General features: G+C 38.0%; 1 protein-coding gene across 1 annotated transcript; it reads right to left on the bottom strand.

Annotated features, from left to right (window-relative positions):
• Positions 1-413: 413 nt before the first annotated feature.
• LOC149202879 (cytochrome P450 78A4-like) lies at positions 414-3,267 on the bottom strand. The gene is made up of 2 exons (XM_089403289.1): positions 2,151-3,267; positions 414-1,452 (listed from the first exon to the last, which is right to left on the bottom strand). Exons 1-2 carry the CDS (start codon positions 3,165-3,167, stop codon positions 814-816), a joined length of 1,656 nt encoding a protein of 551 aa, XP_089259415.1. The 5' UTR covers positions 3,168-3,267; the 3' UTR covers positions 414-813.
• Between the last annotated feature and the right edge of the window lie 16,284 nt (positions 3,268-19,551).

Here is a 19,551-nt window from a genome sequence, read left to right as displayed (position 1 = left end):
TTCAGAATTTTGGTATTTGAAATCAATTTTATACCAACTTCAGCTTTTGGAATTTTGGTATTTAAAATCAATTTTACACAAATTTCAGCCTTCAAAATTTGCCTTCAGAATTTTGATATTTGAAATCAATCAATTTTACACCAACTTCCGCCTTTAAAATTTTGGTATTTCAAATCAATTTTACAAATAATCCCAACAATGTTCTATTGGACGAAATTACTAAAATCTAAAACAAAACAAAAACGGGATGAAATTGCAGAGATATCTCCAGAGAAAAAAGCCACAAAAGTAAAACTCTATGAAATTGCAGATATCTCAAGACATGCCCACAAAAGTTAAATTGCAGATACCTTTAGAGACAGGCCACAAAAGTGAAAATGCAGATATCCCCAGAGACAAAACACAAAAGATACTTTTGTTACAACTCAAAATATTTTATTGCCATATATATATGTATACATGCTCGCTACATTTCAAGGCAAATATATCAAAACTGCCGCGGTGGCGCTCATTACAGGTATAACTATAACCAGAGAATTTACAAAAATGGATCTCAATGTGCAGAGCACAACAAAAATCGAAACCAAAACCGACATCATCATAAAGCAAACCGACTGAACACCCAAAACGACACGTCATTCTTTCGATCCTTCAGCTACCTGTAACTGGGCGTATAACAGAGCCAAGTAGTCGCATACAGTGGATAACAAAATCTACTACTTGTACATCAAAATACATACATAACCGAAGATACGAGGCAAAAATCAAAGGAGTACTATTGCTGCTATTAAGGTTAGCTGGGGTTACGTCTAGCTATACCGATGACTTATAGAAAGGCACCCTGATCACGGGAACACAGTATAGAGGATTAGCCATTTCGCAGGACAATTTAAGGACCTCGGACAAATCAACCGGACGTTCAGCACTAGGAATCCATTGAAAATGATGCAGCAATTTGGCCACCCAGAGATTCACAGTGGCGAGACCCAGAGCCTTCCCAGGGCAGACTCGACGACCTGCACCGAAAGGCGCAAGCCTCAAATCGTTCCCCCTGACATCGACGTTTTTCCCACCCTCCGCCTCGACGAACCTCTCAGGGCGAAACTCGTTCGGCGATTCCCAAATCTGAGGGTCGTGAGTAATCGACCACATATTCACCATGGCGGTCGTACCGGCTGGAACACAGAATCCACCGGCGATGTCCACATCCTCAGTTGACAGACGAGCCCATGACAAAAGGGGACCAGGCGGATGCATTCGTAAAGCCTCTTTCACCACCCCTTGTAGATACCGTAGTTTCGGAATATCCTCATCCCTGACGCTTCGTTCACGCCCGACTACCTGGTCCAGCTCTGCCTGGGCTTTCTTCTGAGCTTCAGGATTCAGCACCAGCTCCGCCATGGTCCACTCTGTGAGCAAAGCCGTCGTGTCGGTACCACGAAAAATCATTTCCTGCGCCAAACCAAAACCCAACCAGTACAAGTCAAACAAGAATCTTATTCCAATAAAAAGCGAAAACAATATATTCATGGTATATGAATGGTGTGGGTTCAATTTTCTTTGGGTTCATTAGAATCAGGTAATAGATGAACCTACTGCCAAATTATTGATGGTAATATATGAATATACCTTTTGCGAAATTATTGGTGTTCACGAAAGACATTCAATCTTTCTGTAAAAGCCTAAAGGTCAGGTTTTTAGAAATAGAACTTAATGGGCCAGTCAATTATACCAGGCTTTTAGAAATAAAGTCTACTGGTCGGGTAACTTATGCCAATGTAGAATCAGTCTGACACAATAGGCAAAGGTTCAATTTTTCGTGAGTCCATCCAGTCCGGCTTTCAAAACAGAGTGTACTAGGCAGACAGAGTGTACTAGGCAGGTAAATTATACTAGTCTTCAATCAAGCTTTCAAAAACAGAGTGTACTAGGCAGGTAAATTATACTAGTCTACAATCATTCAGAAAAAAAAAAAAAAAATTAATGAATAATGACAATATACTACCCAAACAAAGTCTACTAGGCAGGTAAATTATACAGTCTTCAATCAGGCTTTCAAAAACAGAGTCTACTAGGCAGGTAAATTATACTAGTCTACAATCATTCCGAGGGAAAAAAAAAAAATTATGAATAATGACAATACTACCCACCCATAATACTGCTATCATGTCCTCCTCATCAAGCTTATCTTCACCCTGCAGCGAAAGCAAAACATCAACAAAATCAGAATCTGCGCTGCTCTCCTTACGCGGGCTCTGCCTGTGCTCTTGGATAATATTTTTAACAAAGCATTTCACCCGTGGCACAAGCTTGGCACAGCGAGCATGAATACGAAGAGGGTCAAGAATTCGCAGCCATGGGAGATGATCAGCCCAGTTAAAAGCTCCCAGCAGTTGAAACCCCTCATCCACCATTGCCCGCAGGTTCTTGACTTCTTCACTTTCAGAACTCATATCAAACCTCCTTCCAAAAACACTTCCCATGATATTGTTCAGAGCAGCTCCTTGGAGATGCCCTCTAAGCCTAACAACCCCATTAGACTGATGCTCATTTTGGATTTTGACAAGCATTTCAACAGCATCAGCTTGGCGTCCAGCTTCATGTGCAGCAATTCTGCGAGGAGCAAAAAGATGAGCAGAAGAGATTCTCCTCAGCAACTTCCAGTAGTCTCCACTTGGGGCAAAACCAATGGCTCTCCCAAACAGCAACTGCTGCGCAGATTGCTTGAGGGGTCTGTTGGCGAAATGAGGAGAGCTCAGCAACTCTCTAGCCACCTCAGGGTCCGACGTAATAACAGCTGGAGTAGACCCCAAGCTAAACGCCATGAGCTTCTTGGCACCATGAAAACGAGCCAGAGAGTCGAGCTTGCGGTGAGCAAGACCAACGCTCATGTCCATGAGGCTCCCAATTACAGGCCATCCTCTAGGTCCAGGAATGGGCAAACCTTTCTTGTATCTTCCAGCCCATGCACATCCTCCAGGACTAAACCAGGTCACAACCACAGTACAAACAGCAGCAAGAATCAATGCAACATAGACAGTCCACTGACGCCATGCAGAAACTTCGTCGGAGGACTGCAAGAAACAGCCACGCCCATCTTTTGCAAAGACAGTTAAGGCATAAACCCACCACCCCCCACCTCCAGAGCTCCCATGATTACTATCCATTTTCAGAAATTACTTAAAACACACAGAGAGCACAGAACAATATAAACACACACACCACCACCAAAGACTGTTCTCCAGCAGCGCATGCAAAGATGAGAATGTTTCAGGGCGCGATCTGAATTTATAGCATGATTGACAGAGCAAAGAGAGAGAAAAAAGCGGCTTCGGGGAAACGAGGAGAACCGTTGAAACAATATTTTTTGAAATTAGTGCATTGACAAGGGTTTGAACTTTGGTCGCATGCAAAGCCAATCAAACGGAACGGTATGATAGCAACAAAAATTTAAAAGAAAACAGGGGTGCTAATGACTTTTTTTTTCTTGTGCCAGGTAGTGGAAAAATGATTACTGGCCTTGAAGATAGCCCCGAAAAGCGGCCGTGGGCACGGTTCTCAATGCCAGGATTATCGAAAAACCCTAGGGTTTAGGGTGGCCAGGGAATTATCAATGCTAATAAGTAGAATCCGAAATAAATCAATAGGCGGCGCAATAAAGTCTGTGATCATTCCACAAGAATCAAGGGGTGTCATCCACGATATCACAAGTACAAGATATATTGCTATCCTTATCATTCTATTTCCTTTATCTTTCATGCTGTGACTGGTCCCCTCTTTTAGTTCATCATGAACTGAGTTGAATTCCCTTGGCTGACCTAACTGGTGAGGCACCCCTCACCTGGAACAACACATGGGGTCATTTAATAATCAGATAGCTTTTTGTAAAAAAGATGCCAATTTCCCTTTCACATCATTTGGATGGATGTGATGAAAGCAGTGGTGGATCTCTGTGAAGGTCAGGGGAGGGGAGATTTGGTTAGTGTGTGTTACCATATTTTATTATAAGATCAGGGTTTGGGTGTGGTCTCCTTCCTTCCATGAACCTTATGCTCTGAATGATTGGCAGCAGCTTACCACTTTTGTGCTCTATCTGATCCTCTATCATGTGCAATGCAGTGGCTATAATAAGTTGAGTGTTGAGGAAGCTCATAATGATGGTTGAATGGTACAGATAACATAACCCACAATCCTGAAGAGGGCGGTCATAACCTTAGTCATCCTGGAATGATAATTGGAAAGTTTTACAGGTCCCTGCTACTTTAAAATTTCCATTATTAGATATAAAAAACCCTGAACCATGTGCAGAATAGACTTCAACAACTTTCTGTCAATTTATAATCTTATGGCCTCTTTGTGTTACAGAATTAACACAGGTCACCCTCTTCTCCATAGCCATTTTGGAATCATATGAAAGTTTTTCTGGTCTTTCCTGTTTCAAAACTTCCATTTTAACATATAACACTTTACAATTATATTGAAACATGTGCAGCATAGACCTGAGTAACTTTCGGTCAATTTACAGTCTTCTGATGTTGGAGCAATAATAAAATCCTCCATGGTGGTTGATTCATTGTATCATTTCATTCAACAATGCACCCATGCATGCATCCACCTTGGCTGGGTCGATTCTTGAAATGAGCAACTTGTAAAGAGAAGGAACCTGGAAAGTCTAATACCTTGACTTCGAAATTTCTTCTTACCAGATGTTAACAGTAGAATACTAAAGTATCATTATACAAACGCTACCATTGTATAAAGTCCTTGCTTACCAATTTCCTTGGCTGTAAGCTTTCGCCATCCATTGTGAACATGAAAAGGAAGGAAAAAGTTGCTTTTACGGATGATAAAGTATTTTAGATTATGCTTTTCCTATTACAAATAGAGCTAGCAAATATCTCCAAAGTTTAAAGAAATGGCAAATAAAATGAGATTATTGTTGGAGTAAGATGTGAGAAGTTGGATGATAATTAATTTAACAATTAATTAATTAATTGAAAATAATTTATTTATAAATATATTTAGCTATATAAAAAATAAATTATTTATAAATATATTTAGTTGTATAAATGGGTTTGCAAGGAAAAGAGCATGATTTGTTGATAGTGTTATTTTCCAAACTCTAAGTTGTGTGACTTAATTTTAAATTGAGATTAGAAATATGCATAATGGTTTTGTTATGGTGTAGACATTTTAAGGTTAAGGAGTGAGTTGGAAGTTATATTGTTGTCTTTATTTATGGGTTGACTCTAATATATTTAATAATTCAAATAAAACCTTAACAAGCATAGAAATCATGTTTTTTGTTGATCAAAAAGTGAATCTATATAGACCTTAGTACTTACCATATGAGTTTATGGATGTTCCATATGGGGGTTTAGAATTTGGAACATTTTATAGTTGATGTTTATTTTGTCAAATTCAAGGGATCAATTTTGACACATTTTCAAGGTGTCAATTGGGTTTAGTTAGAGTGATTAAGAGGAAAGTTCTTATCCTTCCTTGCCTAGGTTCAAATCCCACTTTGTGACATGCTTATTCTCTTCGTCAGCTTATTGTTGAGTATTGATATGGCCTTGATCCCTAAAGAATTTGGCTTATCATGCGTATTATCGTTGGAATAAGAAGTACATAGTGGATTTCCCTAGAAAATGCATCATCAAAAACAACAAATAAATATATAAAAATAAACATCTTTGAGGCCTCATTGGAATATGGGAGGTTACAAATGTGGAGAAATCCACTAGAGACTTTTAGAAGCATCATGGAGGTCCTAAGAGGGCTTGTAAACGCCAATCGTAGCCCTAATTTTAGCTATCAAAACCTAGCAAAATGGGGAAAAGGATTCATTTTTCACTAGCCATAGTTGTCCCATGATGTGAGAGTATGGAGGATATGGTAATAGTCCAATTAGACAAGCATATTGTAGAATACTATAGAATATCATAGCGTCTAATAGTTTCATAATAAGCTTGAAACCCTTTGTAATATATATTGCAATCTTCATAATATAATAGAATAGAAGGCATAGTCCGTTGAATGTTCATTTTCCCACATGGAATTCTAGTGCAAAAATTTGTGTTCCATTGTGCATGTCTTCCTATGTAGTTTATTTCATATGTTGTTATAGTTAAAGAATCCAAGTGATGTGTTCTGATTTTTGTTATAGTGTTAAAAATACAAAAGATTGTTCCACAATCAACCATAGGCTTGTCGTAGCAATTTAAATTTAGATATGTTTGGGTTAGTCAATCATTGGAATGTCAAGGTGATTTATAGATCATATTGTAGAATTTTCTCTACAAATTAGCTAACTCACTGATATCATGTAGAAATTTCACCTGCAGATCCAACTGATATATGCAATGTACTAAAGCATAATACTAGATCTACAACCACCATAAACTTAGCGAAAGCTTAATTGAAGATGAGCAACATCAAGCATGAACAGATATAACTGAGAATGAGAAGTAATCAACCATAACACAGAATATATAACCTGGGGAAAGCACCAGCCTAAAACCCCATCTCTGTATTATCAATCAAGTGGAAATCCTCAACAACATACAAAAAAGAATCAGCTCAAAAGCTATCCTACTCTCTCTGTACTCTGATGATGTAGCTCATGGACTACCTAGGCCTGTATATATAGGCTGCACAAGTCCTCCAAGCTCCCATTTCCTTGTGCAGTTTTGATTGGGGTCCAATGTCATAACATGTGTGAATTGGCCACATCATACCTGATGTAACCTTAGGTCCAACTACACAATCCATAAGGAATAATATTCCTTCTGCATGCAAGGAATATTCACAAAGGAATATCCTAGCAACTGATAGTACACTGGGTCTCTATCTGAACTGACATGCATGAGTTATCCATGAGTGAATCTTCAGTTATCTGAAAATACCAGTTGTTACATGCATGCAAGCATTAACAAACTAAATCTCATTAATTTAACAACTTGTTAAATTAATCTAACTGGACTTGACTCAGTTAACTGAGCCAACTAATTACAACTCATCCTCATCCTTTAACTGATGGTTAAATCCCTCAATCAAAGGAGAAATTGTTGCATGTCCACACATAGACTTCAAGTTCGTAATTCCTTAACTAATTAACTCAAACTTAATTAGTTAATTAATTTACAAACTGCTGTTAATATCAAATTTGAATTTTTTACTTCCTATTTCTAGTCCAGGGACTAACTAAAATAGGATTCCACACTGAACTGCTAAAAATAGAACTTCTATTTTTAGCACTTCCATTTTTCATTCCTTGTTGCCCAATCCAGCACTGATACCTAAACTGCGATTTTTAGCAGTGCTATTTTTATCATTTCTTGTTGTTATTTTCAACACTCCCTCTCAACAAGAAAGGCTTCCTCTCGAACCCGATCATGTACCTTCGGAATGTTCTGCATGCAACACATCTACCAAGTGTGGTTCTTCCAACAACTCTCGAAACAAAAAACACTCCCAACTGACCTCTCTGTTGGGCTAGAAACATACTCTGATGCTGAAGCTCTACCTGCTGCTGACAAGTGCTCCCTCTTTGACCTCTGCACTACTGCAACATCTCCATGCATCTCGCACCGTTGCACACCTCTTTGTGCTACCCTACATTGTGCAACACACTTGTGCCTCTCGCATTGTTGCAGCCTGCTAGCTCTACGTTGTCCTGGGATTCCTGCACTGTAGCTCTCTCTGCCACTCCATTCGCATTGTTTCTACCCAATTAGTCAGTTCTGCTACTCCTCATCGGGGCTCCCGTAGCAAAGTCAAATTAAGGAGGTTTAGTACCTCAAGGATCCTGCCCCTCCTCCTTGGGATGATCACTCCACATCGCCCCACCTCCTACCTGGAGGTATGGCTGCATGTGATCCCTCTACCCACTTGGCTCGAAGTTTCCCCCTACTGGAGGCCTCTGCATGAGTAGATGTCTCTACTCGATCTCCTCTTAGCCTCCCCTGTTGTGGCTGCTTCATAACCTCCTGAAGCCGCTGCACCGATCATGGCTCCTCCACAATCGTCTGAGACTTCTTCTGGCACTGCATGTTGAGAGGTAATATACTCTCCCTCTCAACCACCAAGTCTCCATCAGTTTCCTTGCTTCTCAAGGCTTTGCATGCATCTTGAACCTCAAGAGCATACAGGTTCTTGACCCGTGAACCAATCTGCTTCACCTATCTAGTGATGATGTGTCTAAGGAAAACCTTTCCCTTACTGAAGACTACATCATAGCCTCTGTCTTCCAGCATCGCGATCGACACCAAGTTTCTCTTCAGTCCTGGTACATACTTGACAACGATCAAGGTAAGGCGAGCTCCATGCTCCCTCTGGAAAATAACCGTGCCTATACCTGAGACACTATATTTTTCATCATTACCCATCACTATGAGTATCTGGAGATCTTTCTCCTCCAAAATACTGAACAAACTCTTGTCACCGGTCATGTGGAGAGAAGCTCCACTGTCAAGAAACCAACCACTTCCCACCATGGATGAAACCATGCATGCGAAGAGTGTGAAATCCAACTCGAACTATGAAGCAAGTGCTTCACCTTCAGATCCTTCCCCGGATCCCTTCTTGGATTTCCTCTGTGGACAATTTGTAGCAAAATGGCCCACCTCATGACAATGATACCATCACACTTTCGATTTGTCAAACTTCTTCCCACCATGGGAAGAACTGGATTCGGAAAGAGAAACCTTCTCCTTCCCCTTCTTCGCCTTACTCGCTAAGGCACAATTCTCTTCATCCGCCATGGATGAAGAACCATCTCTGGTGCTTCTTCTTATCTCCTCCTGCATCAAATCCGATCAAAGTCGTTCACAATCTGGTATTTTCTCTCTTCCATTAACCGAGTCCTGGTAGCTATGCCAACTCTTAGGAAGACCGAGGAGTGCAAGACTCACCATGTCATCATCAGAGGTCATGATCCCTACACTTCCAAGCTCATCCCTGCATGAGGTGAGCTTGTTCAGATACATAGAGATCGTGTCCCCACTTTCACACTTGATCTTTCGAAGTTTGTCCTTCAGTGCCAGCTTCCTCTAATCACTGCTATTCTGATAAAGATCTTTCAATGTTTTCCACATCGAAAACGGAGTCTCCTTCCCATGGAGGCTCGAGACAATGTGATCTCGAACTCCCTCCAAGAGGATTCTCCTAGCTCTAGCCACACACTTCTTCCATTTCGCCAGTTGAGTAGCATCAATTGGCTTCTGGACTTCTTGATCAATGAAGTCCTTTAGACCATTATCTTCTAATACTGCCTCCATGCGATCCTTCCAGGCTATATAATTCGAACTGCCATCAAGGGCATATTCGAGTCTCAAACCATAGAACGCCATCGGTGAAATAGATGTGATAAGAACTCAATTCAATATTCAGAAACCACAAACTTCAACTTCTCCCTTCTTGTATATTGTTCTTCCTTGATCACCTGTGCTCTGATACCATGTAGAATTTTCTCTACAAATCAGCTAGCTCATTGATATCATGTAGAAATTTCACCTGCAGATCCAACTGATATATGCAATGTACTAAAGCATAATACTAGATCTACATCTACCATAAACTTAGCGGAAGCTTAATTGAACATGAGCAACATCAAGCATGAATAGATATAACTGAGAATGAGAAGTAATCAACCATAACACAGAAGATATAACCTGGGGAAAGCACCAGCCTAAAACCCCATCTCTGTATTATCAATCAAGTGGAAATCCTCAACAACATACAAAAAAGAATCAGCTCAAAAGTTATCCTGCTCTCTCTGTACTCTGATGATGTAGCTCATGGACTACCTAGGCCTGTATATATAGGCTGCACAAGTCCTCCAAGCTCCTATTTCCTTGCGCAGTTTTGATTGGGGTCCAATGTCATAACATGTGTGAATTGGCCACATCATACCTATTGTAACCTCAGGTCTAACTACGCAATCCATAAGGAATAATATTTCTTCTGCATGCAAGGAATATTCACAAAGGAATATCCTAGCAACTGATAGTACACTGTTCCTCCATCTGATCTCAACTGGGTCTCTATCTGAACTAACATGCATGAGTTATCCATGAGTGAATCTTCAGTTATCTGAAAATACTAGTTGTTACATGCATGCAAGCATTAACAAACTGAATCTCATTAATTTAAAAACTTGTTAAATTAATCTAACTGGACTTGACTCAGTTAACTGAGCCAACTAATTACAACTCATCCTCATCCTTTAACTGATGGTTAAATCCCTCAATCAAAGGAGAAATCGTTGCATGTCCACACATAGACTTCAAGTTCATAATTCCTTAACTAATTAACTCAAACTGAATTAATTAATTAATTTACAAACTGCTATTAATATCAAATTCGAATTTTACTTCCTATTTCTAGTCCAGGGACTGACTAAAATAGGAATCCACATTGAACTACTAAAAATAGAACTTCTATTTTTAGCACTTCCATTTTTCATTCCCTGTTGCCCAATCCAGCACTGATACCCAAACTGCTATTTTTAGCACTTCTATTTTTATCATTTTTTGTTGCTATTTTCAACACATATTGGTATTATAGTGGATTTATTTATGTGTTTGATGATTTGAGGCATAGCATATGGTTACATGAATCAATAAAGCCATATCCATGAGAGATTTATACCATATTGATCTTGAGATCAACGTAAGAAGGGTTAAGAAACACAGACTACATAAATGAAAAAGAGCATCGGGAAGGACTCGTTAATGAGGTAGAAGGAGATTCATGAGGTTAGAAGCTCAAGTAGTTGATATTTCCAGGAGCATGACTGCTTTTGAGAAGAACATAGGCCCCTTTTTGGAGAACCCTAAATCTCATGAGAAACTAGAAAATCATTAGGAGCCAAGGAAAGAGAATGAAGAACCAAAGTTCAAAAAGGTGATATCAGTAACCAATCTCCTCAACATGCATTTAAAACGAAAGCAAAGGTCAAGTATCATTATACAAACACTATATGTGTGTAAAGTCCTTGCTCATCAATTTCCTTGACTATAAGCTTTTGCCATCCACTGGAAACATAAAAATGAATGAAAATGGTTGCTTCCGGGTGATAAAGCATTTTATATTATGCTTTTCCTATTACAAATAGAGCTAGCAAATAACTTCAAAGGTATAAAGAAATGGCAAATAAAATGAGATTATTGTTAGAGTAAGATGTGAGAAGCTGGATGACAATTACTAAATAAGGATTTAACAATATAAATTAATTGAAAATAAATTATTTATAAATATGTTTAGTTGTATAAATGGGTTTGTAAGGAAAAGAGAAGGATTTGTTGATTGTGTTGTTTTTCAAAGCGACATAATTTTAAATTGAGATTAAAAATATGCATAATGGTTATGTTATGGTGTAGAAATTTTAAGGTTAGTGAGTTAGTTGAAAGTTATATTGTTGTCTTTATTTATTGGTTGACTCTAATATATTTAATTAATAATTGAAACAAAACCACAATAAGCATAGAAATCATGTTTTTTTTGTTGGTTTAAAAGTGGATCTACATAGACATTACCATATGAGTTTGTTGATGCTCTATATGAGGGGATTAGAATTTGGAACATCTTATAGATGACCGTTATTTTGTCAAATTCAATGGATCAACTTTTGACACATTTTCAAGGTGTAAATTGGGTTTGTTAGAGTGGTTAAGAGGAAATTTCTTATCCTCCCTTGCTTGGGTTCAAATCCCACTTTGTGACGTGCTTATTCTCTTCGTGAGCTTATTATTGACTATTGACATGGCCTTGATCCCTAAAGAATTCATCTTACCCTGGGTATCATCCTTGGAATGAGAAGTACATGGTGGATTTCCATAGAAAATGCATCATGTAAAACACAACAAATAAATAAATAAAAATAAACTTTGAGGCCTTCATTAAAATATGGGGAGTTACAAATGTGGAGAACTCCACTAGAGACTTCTAGAAGCATCATGGAGTTCCTAAGAGGGTTTGTAAATGTCAATCCTAGCCCTAATTTTAGCTATCAAAACCTAGCAAAATGGGGAAAAGAATTCATTTTTCACTGGCCATAGGTTATCCCATGATGTAAGAGTATGGAGGATATGGTAATAGTCCAATGAGACAAACATATTGTAGAAGACTATAGAATATTGTAGTGTCTAATAGTTTTACAATAAGCTTGGAACTTTTTGTAGTCTATATTGTAATCTCTATAATATAAGGAAATGGAAGGCACAATCCATTGAATGTTCACTTTCCCATGTGGATTTCTAGTGCAAAAATATGTTTTCCATTTTTCATGCCTTCCTATTGTAGTTTATTTCATATATTGTTATAGTTAAAGAATTCAAGTGGTGTATTTTGAATTTTTTTAAAGTGTTAAAAATACAAAAATATGGATGCAAAATAGTAACCATAGCCTTATTGTAGTAATTTTAAATTTATATATATTTGGGTTAGTCGACCATTGGAATATCAAGGTGATTTATAGATCATATTAGTATCAAAGTGTATTTGTTTATGTGTTTGATGGTTTGAGGCATAGCAATATGGTTACATGACTCAAGAAATCCATATCCATGAGATAATCGTACCATATTGATCCCGAGGTTAGCACAAAAGGGTTAAGAAATAAAGGCTACATAAATGAAAAAAGAGCATCTAGAAGGACTCGTCAATAAGATAGAAGGAGACTCATGACGTTAGAAGCTCAAGTAGTTGATATTTCTAGGAGCATGACCACTCTTGAGAAGAACATATGCCCTTTTTTGGAGAGCCCTAAATCTCATGAGAAACTAGAAAATCATTAGGAGCCAAGGTTAGAAACTCAAGTAGTTGATATTTCTAGGAGCATGACCACTCTTGAGAAGAACATATGCCCTTTTTTGGAGAACCCTAAATCTCATGAGAAACTAGAAAATAATTAGGAGCCAAGGAAAGAGAATGAAGAACCAAAGTTTAAAAAGGTGATACCAATAACCAATCTTCTCAACATGCATTTAAAATGAAGGCAAAGGTAAAATCAAACCCCATGAATGTGAGGTAGAACCACTTAAATTGAATCATTGGTTGCAACAATTAGAAGTCTAGTTTAATGTGCATAGTGTAGGAGAGGAGGATAACAAAAAATCTTGACTAAATCTAGAAGGGCATATAGAGACTTGGTGGGAGAGCTACATTGAGGCATTTAGGATAGGGGGGGAGCCACCAGTAACTAAATGGGAGGTATTCAAAGACCTCCTCAAGACCCAATTTTACTACATCATATTTCAAGAGTACTAGAAAATTCTTTAGTACCAATATCAATAGAGGTTATGATAGAATGTATAAGAGTGCACTATCATAGTTATAGAAACAACCAATCTAATTGGGAATAAATCCCTAAGACCTTGATGTGTTATCAAGTACTTGGGTGATCTTCATAGTCACATATGAAGGCAACTTATGCTATTTGAGCCCAAGAATATATATGAGGCTTTTGTATCGGCCTACTACATTGAATCTAACAATAAGAAAGTGCAACCAAATGGTTCAAAATTGACAAAGCAACATGGAGGTTCATGTAACAATGAGAATAAGGGAAAAGGTACAAACAACAAGACGCATACCACCACATGTATGGTAGGACCCTATAATTAACCATCACAACCATTGCAATATTAGAAATCATATAAAAGAAATGTTTAAAAATGCATCCACAGTGGAATCCTAGGGGTCGCAAGTAGGACAATTCCAATAACAAGAATATTTGAATGGAAGTGAGAAAGGAGATAGAAAGCAACTCGGACATGGATGAAAATTATGTAATCATAACAATGCAGAAGGAGGTGAACATGACTAACCTCCATCCTAAAGAGGAGTTAGTAAAACTATTCCATATTAGGATTCATTAAAGAAGAATAAGGTAGATATTATTTTCAATTTTGATTCACAAGCAAACCTCATTACAAAGGACCTAGTAAGTGAACATGGTTTATAAATGAATGATGACCCTTATGCATACCCATTGAATTGGATCATTAAGGATGTAGAACTAAAAGTTACTAAACAATGTAAACTTAGATTTGTCATTAGTGCAAACTTTATTAATGAAGTAAAATCCATTTTAGTACATATTAATCAGCATGGTGTCGTGTTTGGTAACCCCTATATGTATATGAATAAAGCTAGCTTTGGGATAAGGGTTAACCAATACCACCTAATCAAGAATTTATTATATCATTTATCATCATTGTGCAGAAGTGGGAGCCTAAAATATCTCTAGTAAGTGCACCCCAACCTAACAGATTAGTCAACTCAACTAAGAAGCATGTACTTATTTATTGAGACAAAACTAGAAGGAAACCCACTTTGAAAGTGTGACAGAACTCTTTGAATGATGTAGAAAATAACAAAAGCACCAATTCAAAAAGATTTGTAGGCATATAGAAGTGTTCGAAATCATGAAAGGAATGTCACCCAAAATAAAATCTGAGAATGAGATATAATTATTTTTTTCCTCTCCTTTATCAAATATGATCCCTATACATAGAGTCAAGATTGGAGTCAAATTAAGTTAAGAAGCAATTGCAATATTACTAGAACAATGATCCATAAGGCTAAGTCACTGTGTGGTTCCCCGATCATATTGGCTCCAAAGAAGGACTAGACTTGGAGAACGTGTAATAACTATTTAGCTCCAAATAATATCTTTCCTGAGAATCAATGCCTTTTTCCTTGGACATGTGACTTGTTAGATGTAGTGAACCTTGATAGATGTAAGAGAAAATATATCTCTTAACTTCATAAATAAATCCTTAAACTTCATAAATATAAAATGAATTGCACACAGTAATAGACACATGAACATAGAAAGAACCCTTAAAGTAGAGTAACACTATCAAAAACTCCTTGTGGAAGGAATCACTCTAAAATCAATGCTTCCTAAAAAACAATAGATCTAACATATCTCTAATGCAATAATACTTGTGTATTTATATTTTTTATTAAGTATTCCTAAGGGTATATGATAATTACTCCTTATTATATTATTTTCTTTGAACTACACAATGGGCCTATTTTACTACCCATCAACTACCAAGTGGGAATATTCCATGATTATGACCACAATACATTCATTATCCCCTTGGATACCACCCTAGTTGCCCCATATTATCCTCCCTAAGTACATTATATTCATTCTCCCTTCACATGTTTCATCCTTGAAACATGGGATAAAGACATATAATATGACTTACTAACCAATGTAGCCAAGCGGTGTCATGCAAAAGCATCCATCCATCCTAGTGATGTGATGGCATGGGGGTTCCACCTTGTTGACCACTATCTTATCATGTTCATTCATAAAGGGGGTTTTAAATTAATGAAAAATAAAGTCATTATGTTATAAGTATTAGGGGGTGGGGGCGAAGATGTGAAGTTACAAGTTGGGGGGTTTATAGGTATTGGGGGTGTATATGATCCGAACTTATGTAGGAACACAATAAAATATAGATATGAACATAAACACAAAGATGCAACAGAAATAAATCTTCATTTCATTAATATCAAAGAACTGAAAGATGCTTAAAAGCAGAATGGAAATAAACCAGCATGGGCAATGGTAGCTTATCTCTAAGAAGAGATGTGTCGAATACATGCCTCTGAACTTGCTGACACCTAATCATCAGGATTGGGTGAATAAGTGTAACTGATGTAACTAAATAATGGAAAATATGAAGAGTCACCGGGAGATGAAATGAACAATCTCTCCCTCATGTATATAATAAATACCAACCTGAATGAATACAATGAATTGATTTGAGGAGTTACTGCCTGGTCTGACATGGTATCAGAGCCAATACCATTTTTGGCTTCCCTCTACTTTGTAACTCCCTATTCTGACACTGAATCCTATGCAGACTGGCTAGCCTGGCAGCTCTGACGCTTCCACTGGCCTGAACACATTATTCTCTATTATTCTCTGCTATGCTGCTCCTGACACTGCTCCACCTGCTATTCACTATTATTCTTTGCTCCTGACGCTGCTCCACCTGCTATTCAATATTATTCTCTGCATACAAAATGCTATTGCATTCAATATGATCTTACCGCCATTCCTCGGGTCTCCATCCCACGCAGCACAAACACAACATTATTAATAACATTGTATAATACTGCGTTGCACTCATGAGACCAAGCATGACACCCACTCCAACCATTATATAAGGAACTAAGGAATTCGTTGCCGATATTTGGTTCCTTCCTGTGCTCATATCATTTGTCATCAAACAAATGTCAGAGAACACTCAGCCCAAAACTGAGACCTCATTCTGGTGATGGTGCCGCTCATTCTGGTGAATGGTTGAAGTTGTTACAACTATGGAGAATCTCGCCACTTTGCTAAAGACTACACCAATGGTGGCGGTGGAGGGGGCAGTTGTTATCAGTGCGATGACTTCGGTCATTTTGCCCAAGATTGCCCTAACCGTGAAGCTTAGGCATATCGGAAGCCTGCAATTCCTCTCTTCTCATTCTACTTCAGCGTTTTGAATGTTGTACCCGCTGCAGCTACTCACGCCTTCCCCAAGATTTCGTGGTTTGTGGCTTTTGTTGTTGTAAGCCTGCTCTGGTTTTTGGATGGTATTGGCCAGAAGGATTCGTGGTGAAAGGGCCTAAGCTTCCGTTCTCTGAAATATGTGCGACATTTAAGATCACCATTTTTTGATATATAATTAACTCCTATGTACTTATTAGACTGCTACTTTGAATATGTACTAATTTGTTATGGGAGATATGCAACTCTGATTTTTGGTCGCAGTACATTCTAAATGAACCAGCATATTTCGTATTTCCTTGGTGATGAAACTTCATATGGTGGATTTAAGACTGTTGGTTTTAATACACTATTGTTTTAGTATCACCCCTCCTCCATATATTACTCCCTCCACCACATAACGCCATACCACCATAACTCTGGGCGCCATACCACCCTATGATATTATGTGTTCAATGAATCTTGTTCCATATACACCCTCCAAATGGTAAAACACACCCTCATTTTCAATTAGTTGTGGAAAGGAGTGTGTGTTGGAGACGGAGACAAAGAGCCAAAACAACCTACCTCAGACAAAGAGTTCGCCATTTGGGAAAATAAGAATAGCAAAGCCTATGCATTAATTGCAGCATCTGTAAGTGAAGAGGTGAGTCGCCATATTTCACCATTTTCAACTTCTTTCGAAGCCTTACAAAAGCTAAAAGAACTCTATGACTCACACTCTGCACTTGAAGTTGTTCAACTCATGATTAAACTCTTCACTCTTGAATTACAAAATAATGATCCTCTTGCTCTTGCATCCGAAGTAAAATCTATAATGCATGATATCAAAGCCACTAAGGTTGAATTGGATATTCCTCATATAGCTTTTCTCAAGGCACTTTATCCTACTTACTATGATTATCTTGAGTCATTGCAAGCAAATGGAAATCTCAAAGATATTACCTTTGACTCTCTTGTGAAAAAATTTGCTAAAAGAGAGAAAGCTTTTGGAAAGAAGACAACCCCTGAATCTTCTGAAGAGGTTGTGTGCCTTGCTCATAAAGAAAAGAATCTTGCCCAAGATTCTTCTAGAGGAAGAGGTGGTCGAAGAGGAAGAGGAAGATATTTCAGAGGCAAGGGGGGCAAACACTCTCAAGGAGAAAAGTCAGATTTGCACTGCATACGCTACAAAAGAAATGGATCACATGATGCCTCTACATGCAAGTTATGTTGGGACAAAATTGAACAACAAATAAACCAACCCAAAGGTAAAACTAATGACATAGACAAAGGTAAAGCACCTGAATCCGCTCATTATGTTGTGGCACAATGTAATATCAGAGTAAATGAAGATTTATTTAATGCTTCACTTGCTTCTCTGAAAAATGATTGGTTGCTTGATTCAGGAGCATCTTGCCACATGACTCATAGAAAAGATTTTTTTGAACAATTTACTGACAATGTTGATGGAGCAGTATACTTTGCAGACCAATCAAAACTCAAGCCATCGGGGCCTGGCACAATTAGGCTCAAATTACCTGGTCTTCCAGACTTTCTTCTACATCAGGTTCTATATCTCCCACAACTGGAGAGAAACTTGTTGTCCTTGGTCCACATCCTCCAGCAAGGTCACTCCATTCATATGTTTGATGGCAAGCTTGAGGTGAGAAAAGCATCTGACCACTCACTTGTCATGAGGGGGGTAGAAGAAGAAGGGCTTCTCAAGCTGCAGGGTACCTCTGCTCGTGCACAACATTTCTCATACAAGTCTCATTATGAAGAAGGTACACTTCCATCAAGTTTATTACGGTTTGCTAGATTTGGACATTTGAACTATGACAACCTCTGCTTGTTGAAGAAAAATGGTGTTGTTGGTTTTCCTACAATTCCTAGGAAACTTAAGCAATGTGATTCTTGTATACTAGGAAAGCATAGCAAACAATGTTTTCATGATTCACATTCAAGAGCACATAGAAAACTTGAACTCATTCATTCAGATTTATGTGGTCCAATGCCTATTCCTTCTGCAAATGGAAATAAATATATGATGACATTTATTGATGACTACACCAGAATGTGTTGGGTATATTTATTGAAGAACAAATCTGGTGCTTTTCAAACATTCAAGAACTTTCATACATGGATTGAAAATGATGCACAATCTCATATTGGCTCTATTCGCACTGATAATGGAAAAGAATATACTTCAAATGAATTTGAAAACTATCTTTTCCAACATGGGATCAAACATCAAACAACTGTGCCTTATAATCCCCAACAGAATGGTGTAGCTGAAAGAATGAATATGACAATCTTAAATATGGTGCGCTCCATGATGTTTTTCAAAAATGTAAAATTGATGTTTTGGGTTCATGCAGTTCTATGTGTTGTATATATAAAGAATAGATGTCCATCTAATGCTATCAGAAACAAGACTCCCTATGACATGTGGTATGGGCACGTTCCTTCGGTAAAGCATATCAGGGTCTTTGGTTCCACCTGTTATGCCTTGATACCAAAGGTACATAGAAACAAAATTGGTGCAAGAAGTTGTAAGTGTATCTTCCTGGGGTATTCAAACACCTCCAAAGCATACTGTCTATATGATGAAGTCAATAAAAAGTTTGTTATATCTAGAGATGTAATCTTTCTTGAAACATCCAAAACTGACAATGTTCTTGAGCGGCAACTTGATTACTTTGATAGATTCACAAATGCAAAATCATTTCAAGAATTTGATAATTAGATTCCACATCTTGAAGGGGGGATTCCTATACTAGATCAACCTATGGAATCATCTTCTGAAGCACTCTCTCCCCCGCATGAAACTCCAACAACGAATTACACTTTAAGTGATGTGATTGATAGAATTGGGAGACTCAACCTTGATTCAGTCCCAACTCAATCAACGGAGCAGCCTGGACCATCTGAGAAAGGTCCCCCACAGTGGCTGACAAAGACACTTGAAAGTGTTCATCCTGATGAGGTTGGAAAGACAGGAACTAGAAATTCAAACCAGCAAAATGGAGGTGATGTAGATGACT

This window comes from Pinus tabuliformis, chromosome 2_1 (assembly GCF_031772625.1).
Source record: "Pinus tabuliformis cultivar Carrire ecotype Pingquan chromosome 2_1, CPIR1, whole genome shotgun sequence".
Taxonomy (NCBI): Eukaryota; Viridiplantae; Streptophyta; class Pinopsida; order Pinales; family Pinaceae; genus Pinus; species Pinus tabuliformis.
Note: the sequence above shows the minus strand (reverse complement) of the source record. Positions and strands in the feature narration are given on the sequence as shown.

Excerpts from the sequence above, each read along its gene's own strand:
- LOC149202879 (XM_089403289.1), bottom strand. The coding sequence starts at position 3,167 with ATGGATAGTAATCATGGGAGCTCTGGAGGTGGGGGGTGGTGGGTTTAT. Across the intron at positions 1,453-2,150 it reads ACATGATAGCAGTATTATGG|GAAATGATTTTTCGTGGTAC; the intron begins GTGGGTAGTATT and ends GGTTTGGCGCAG.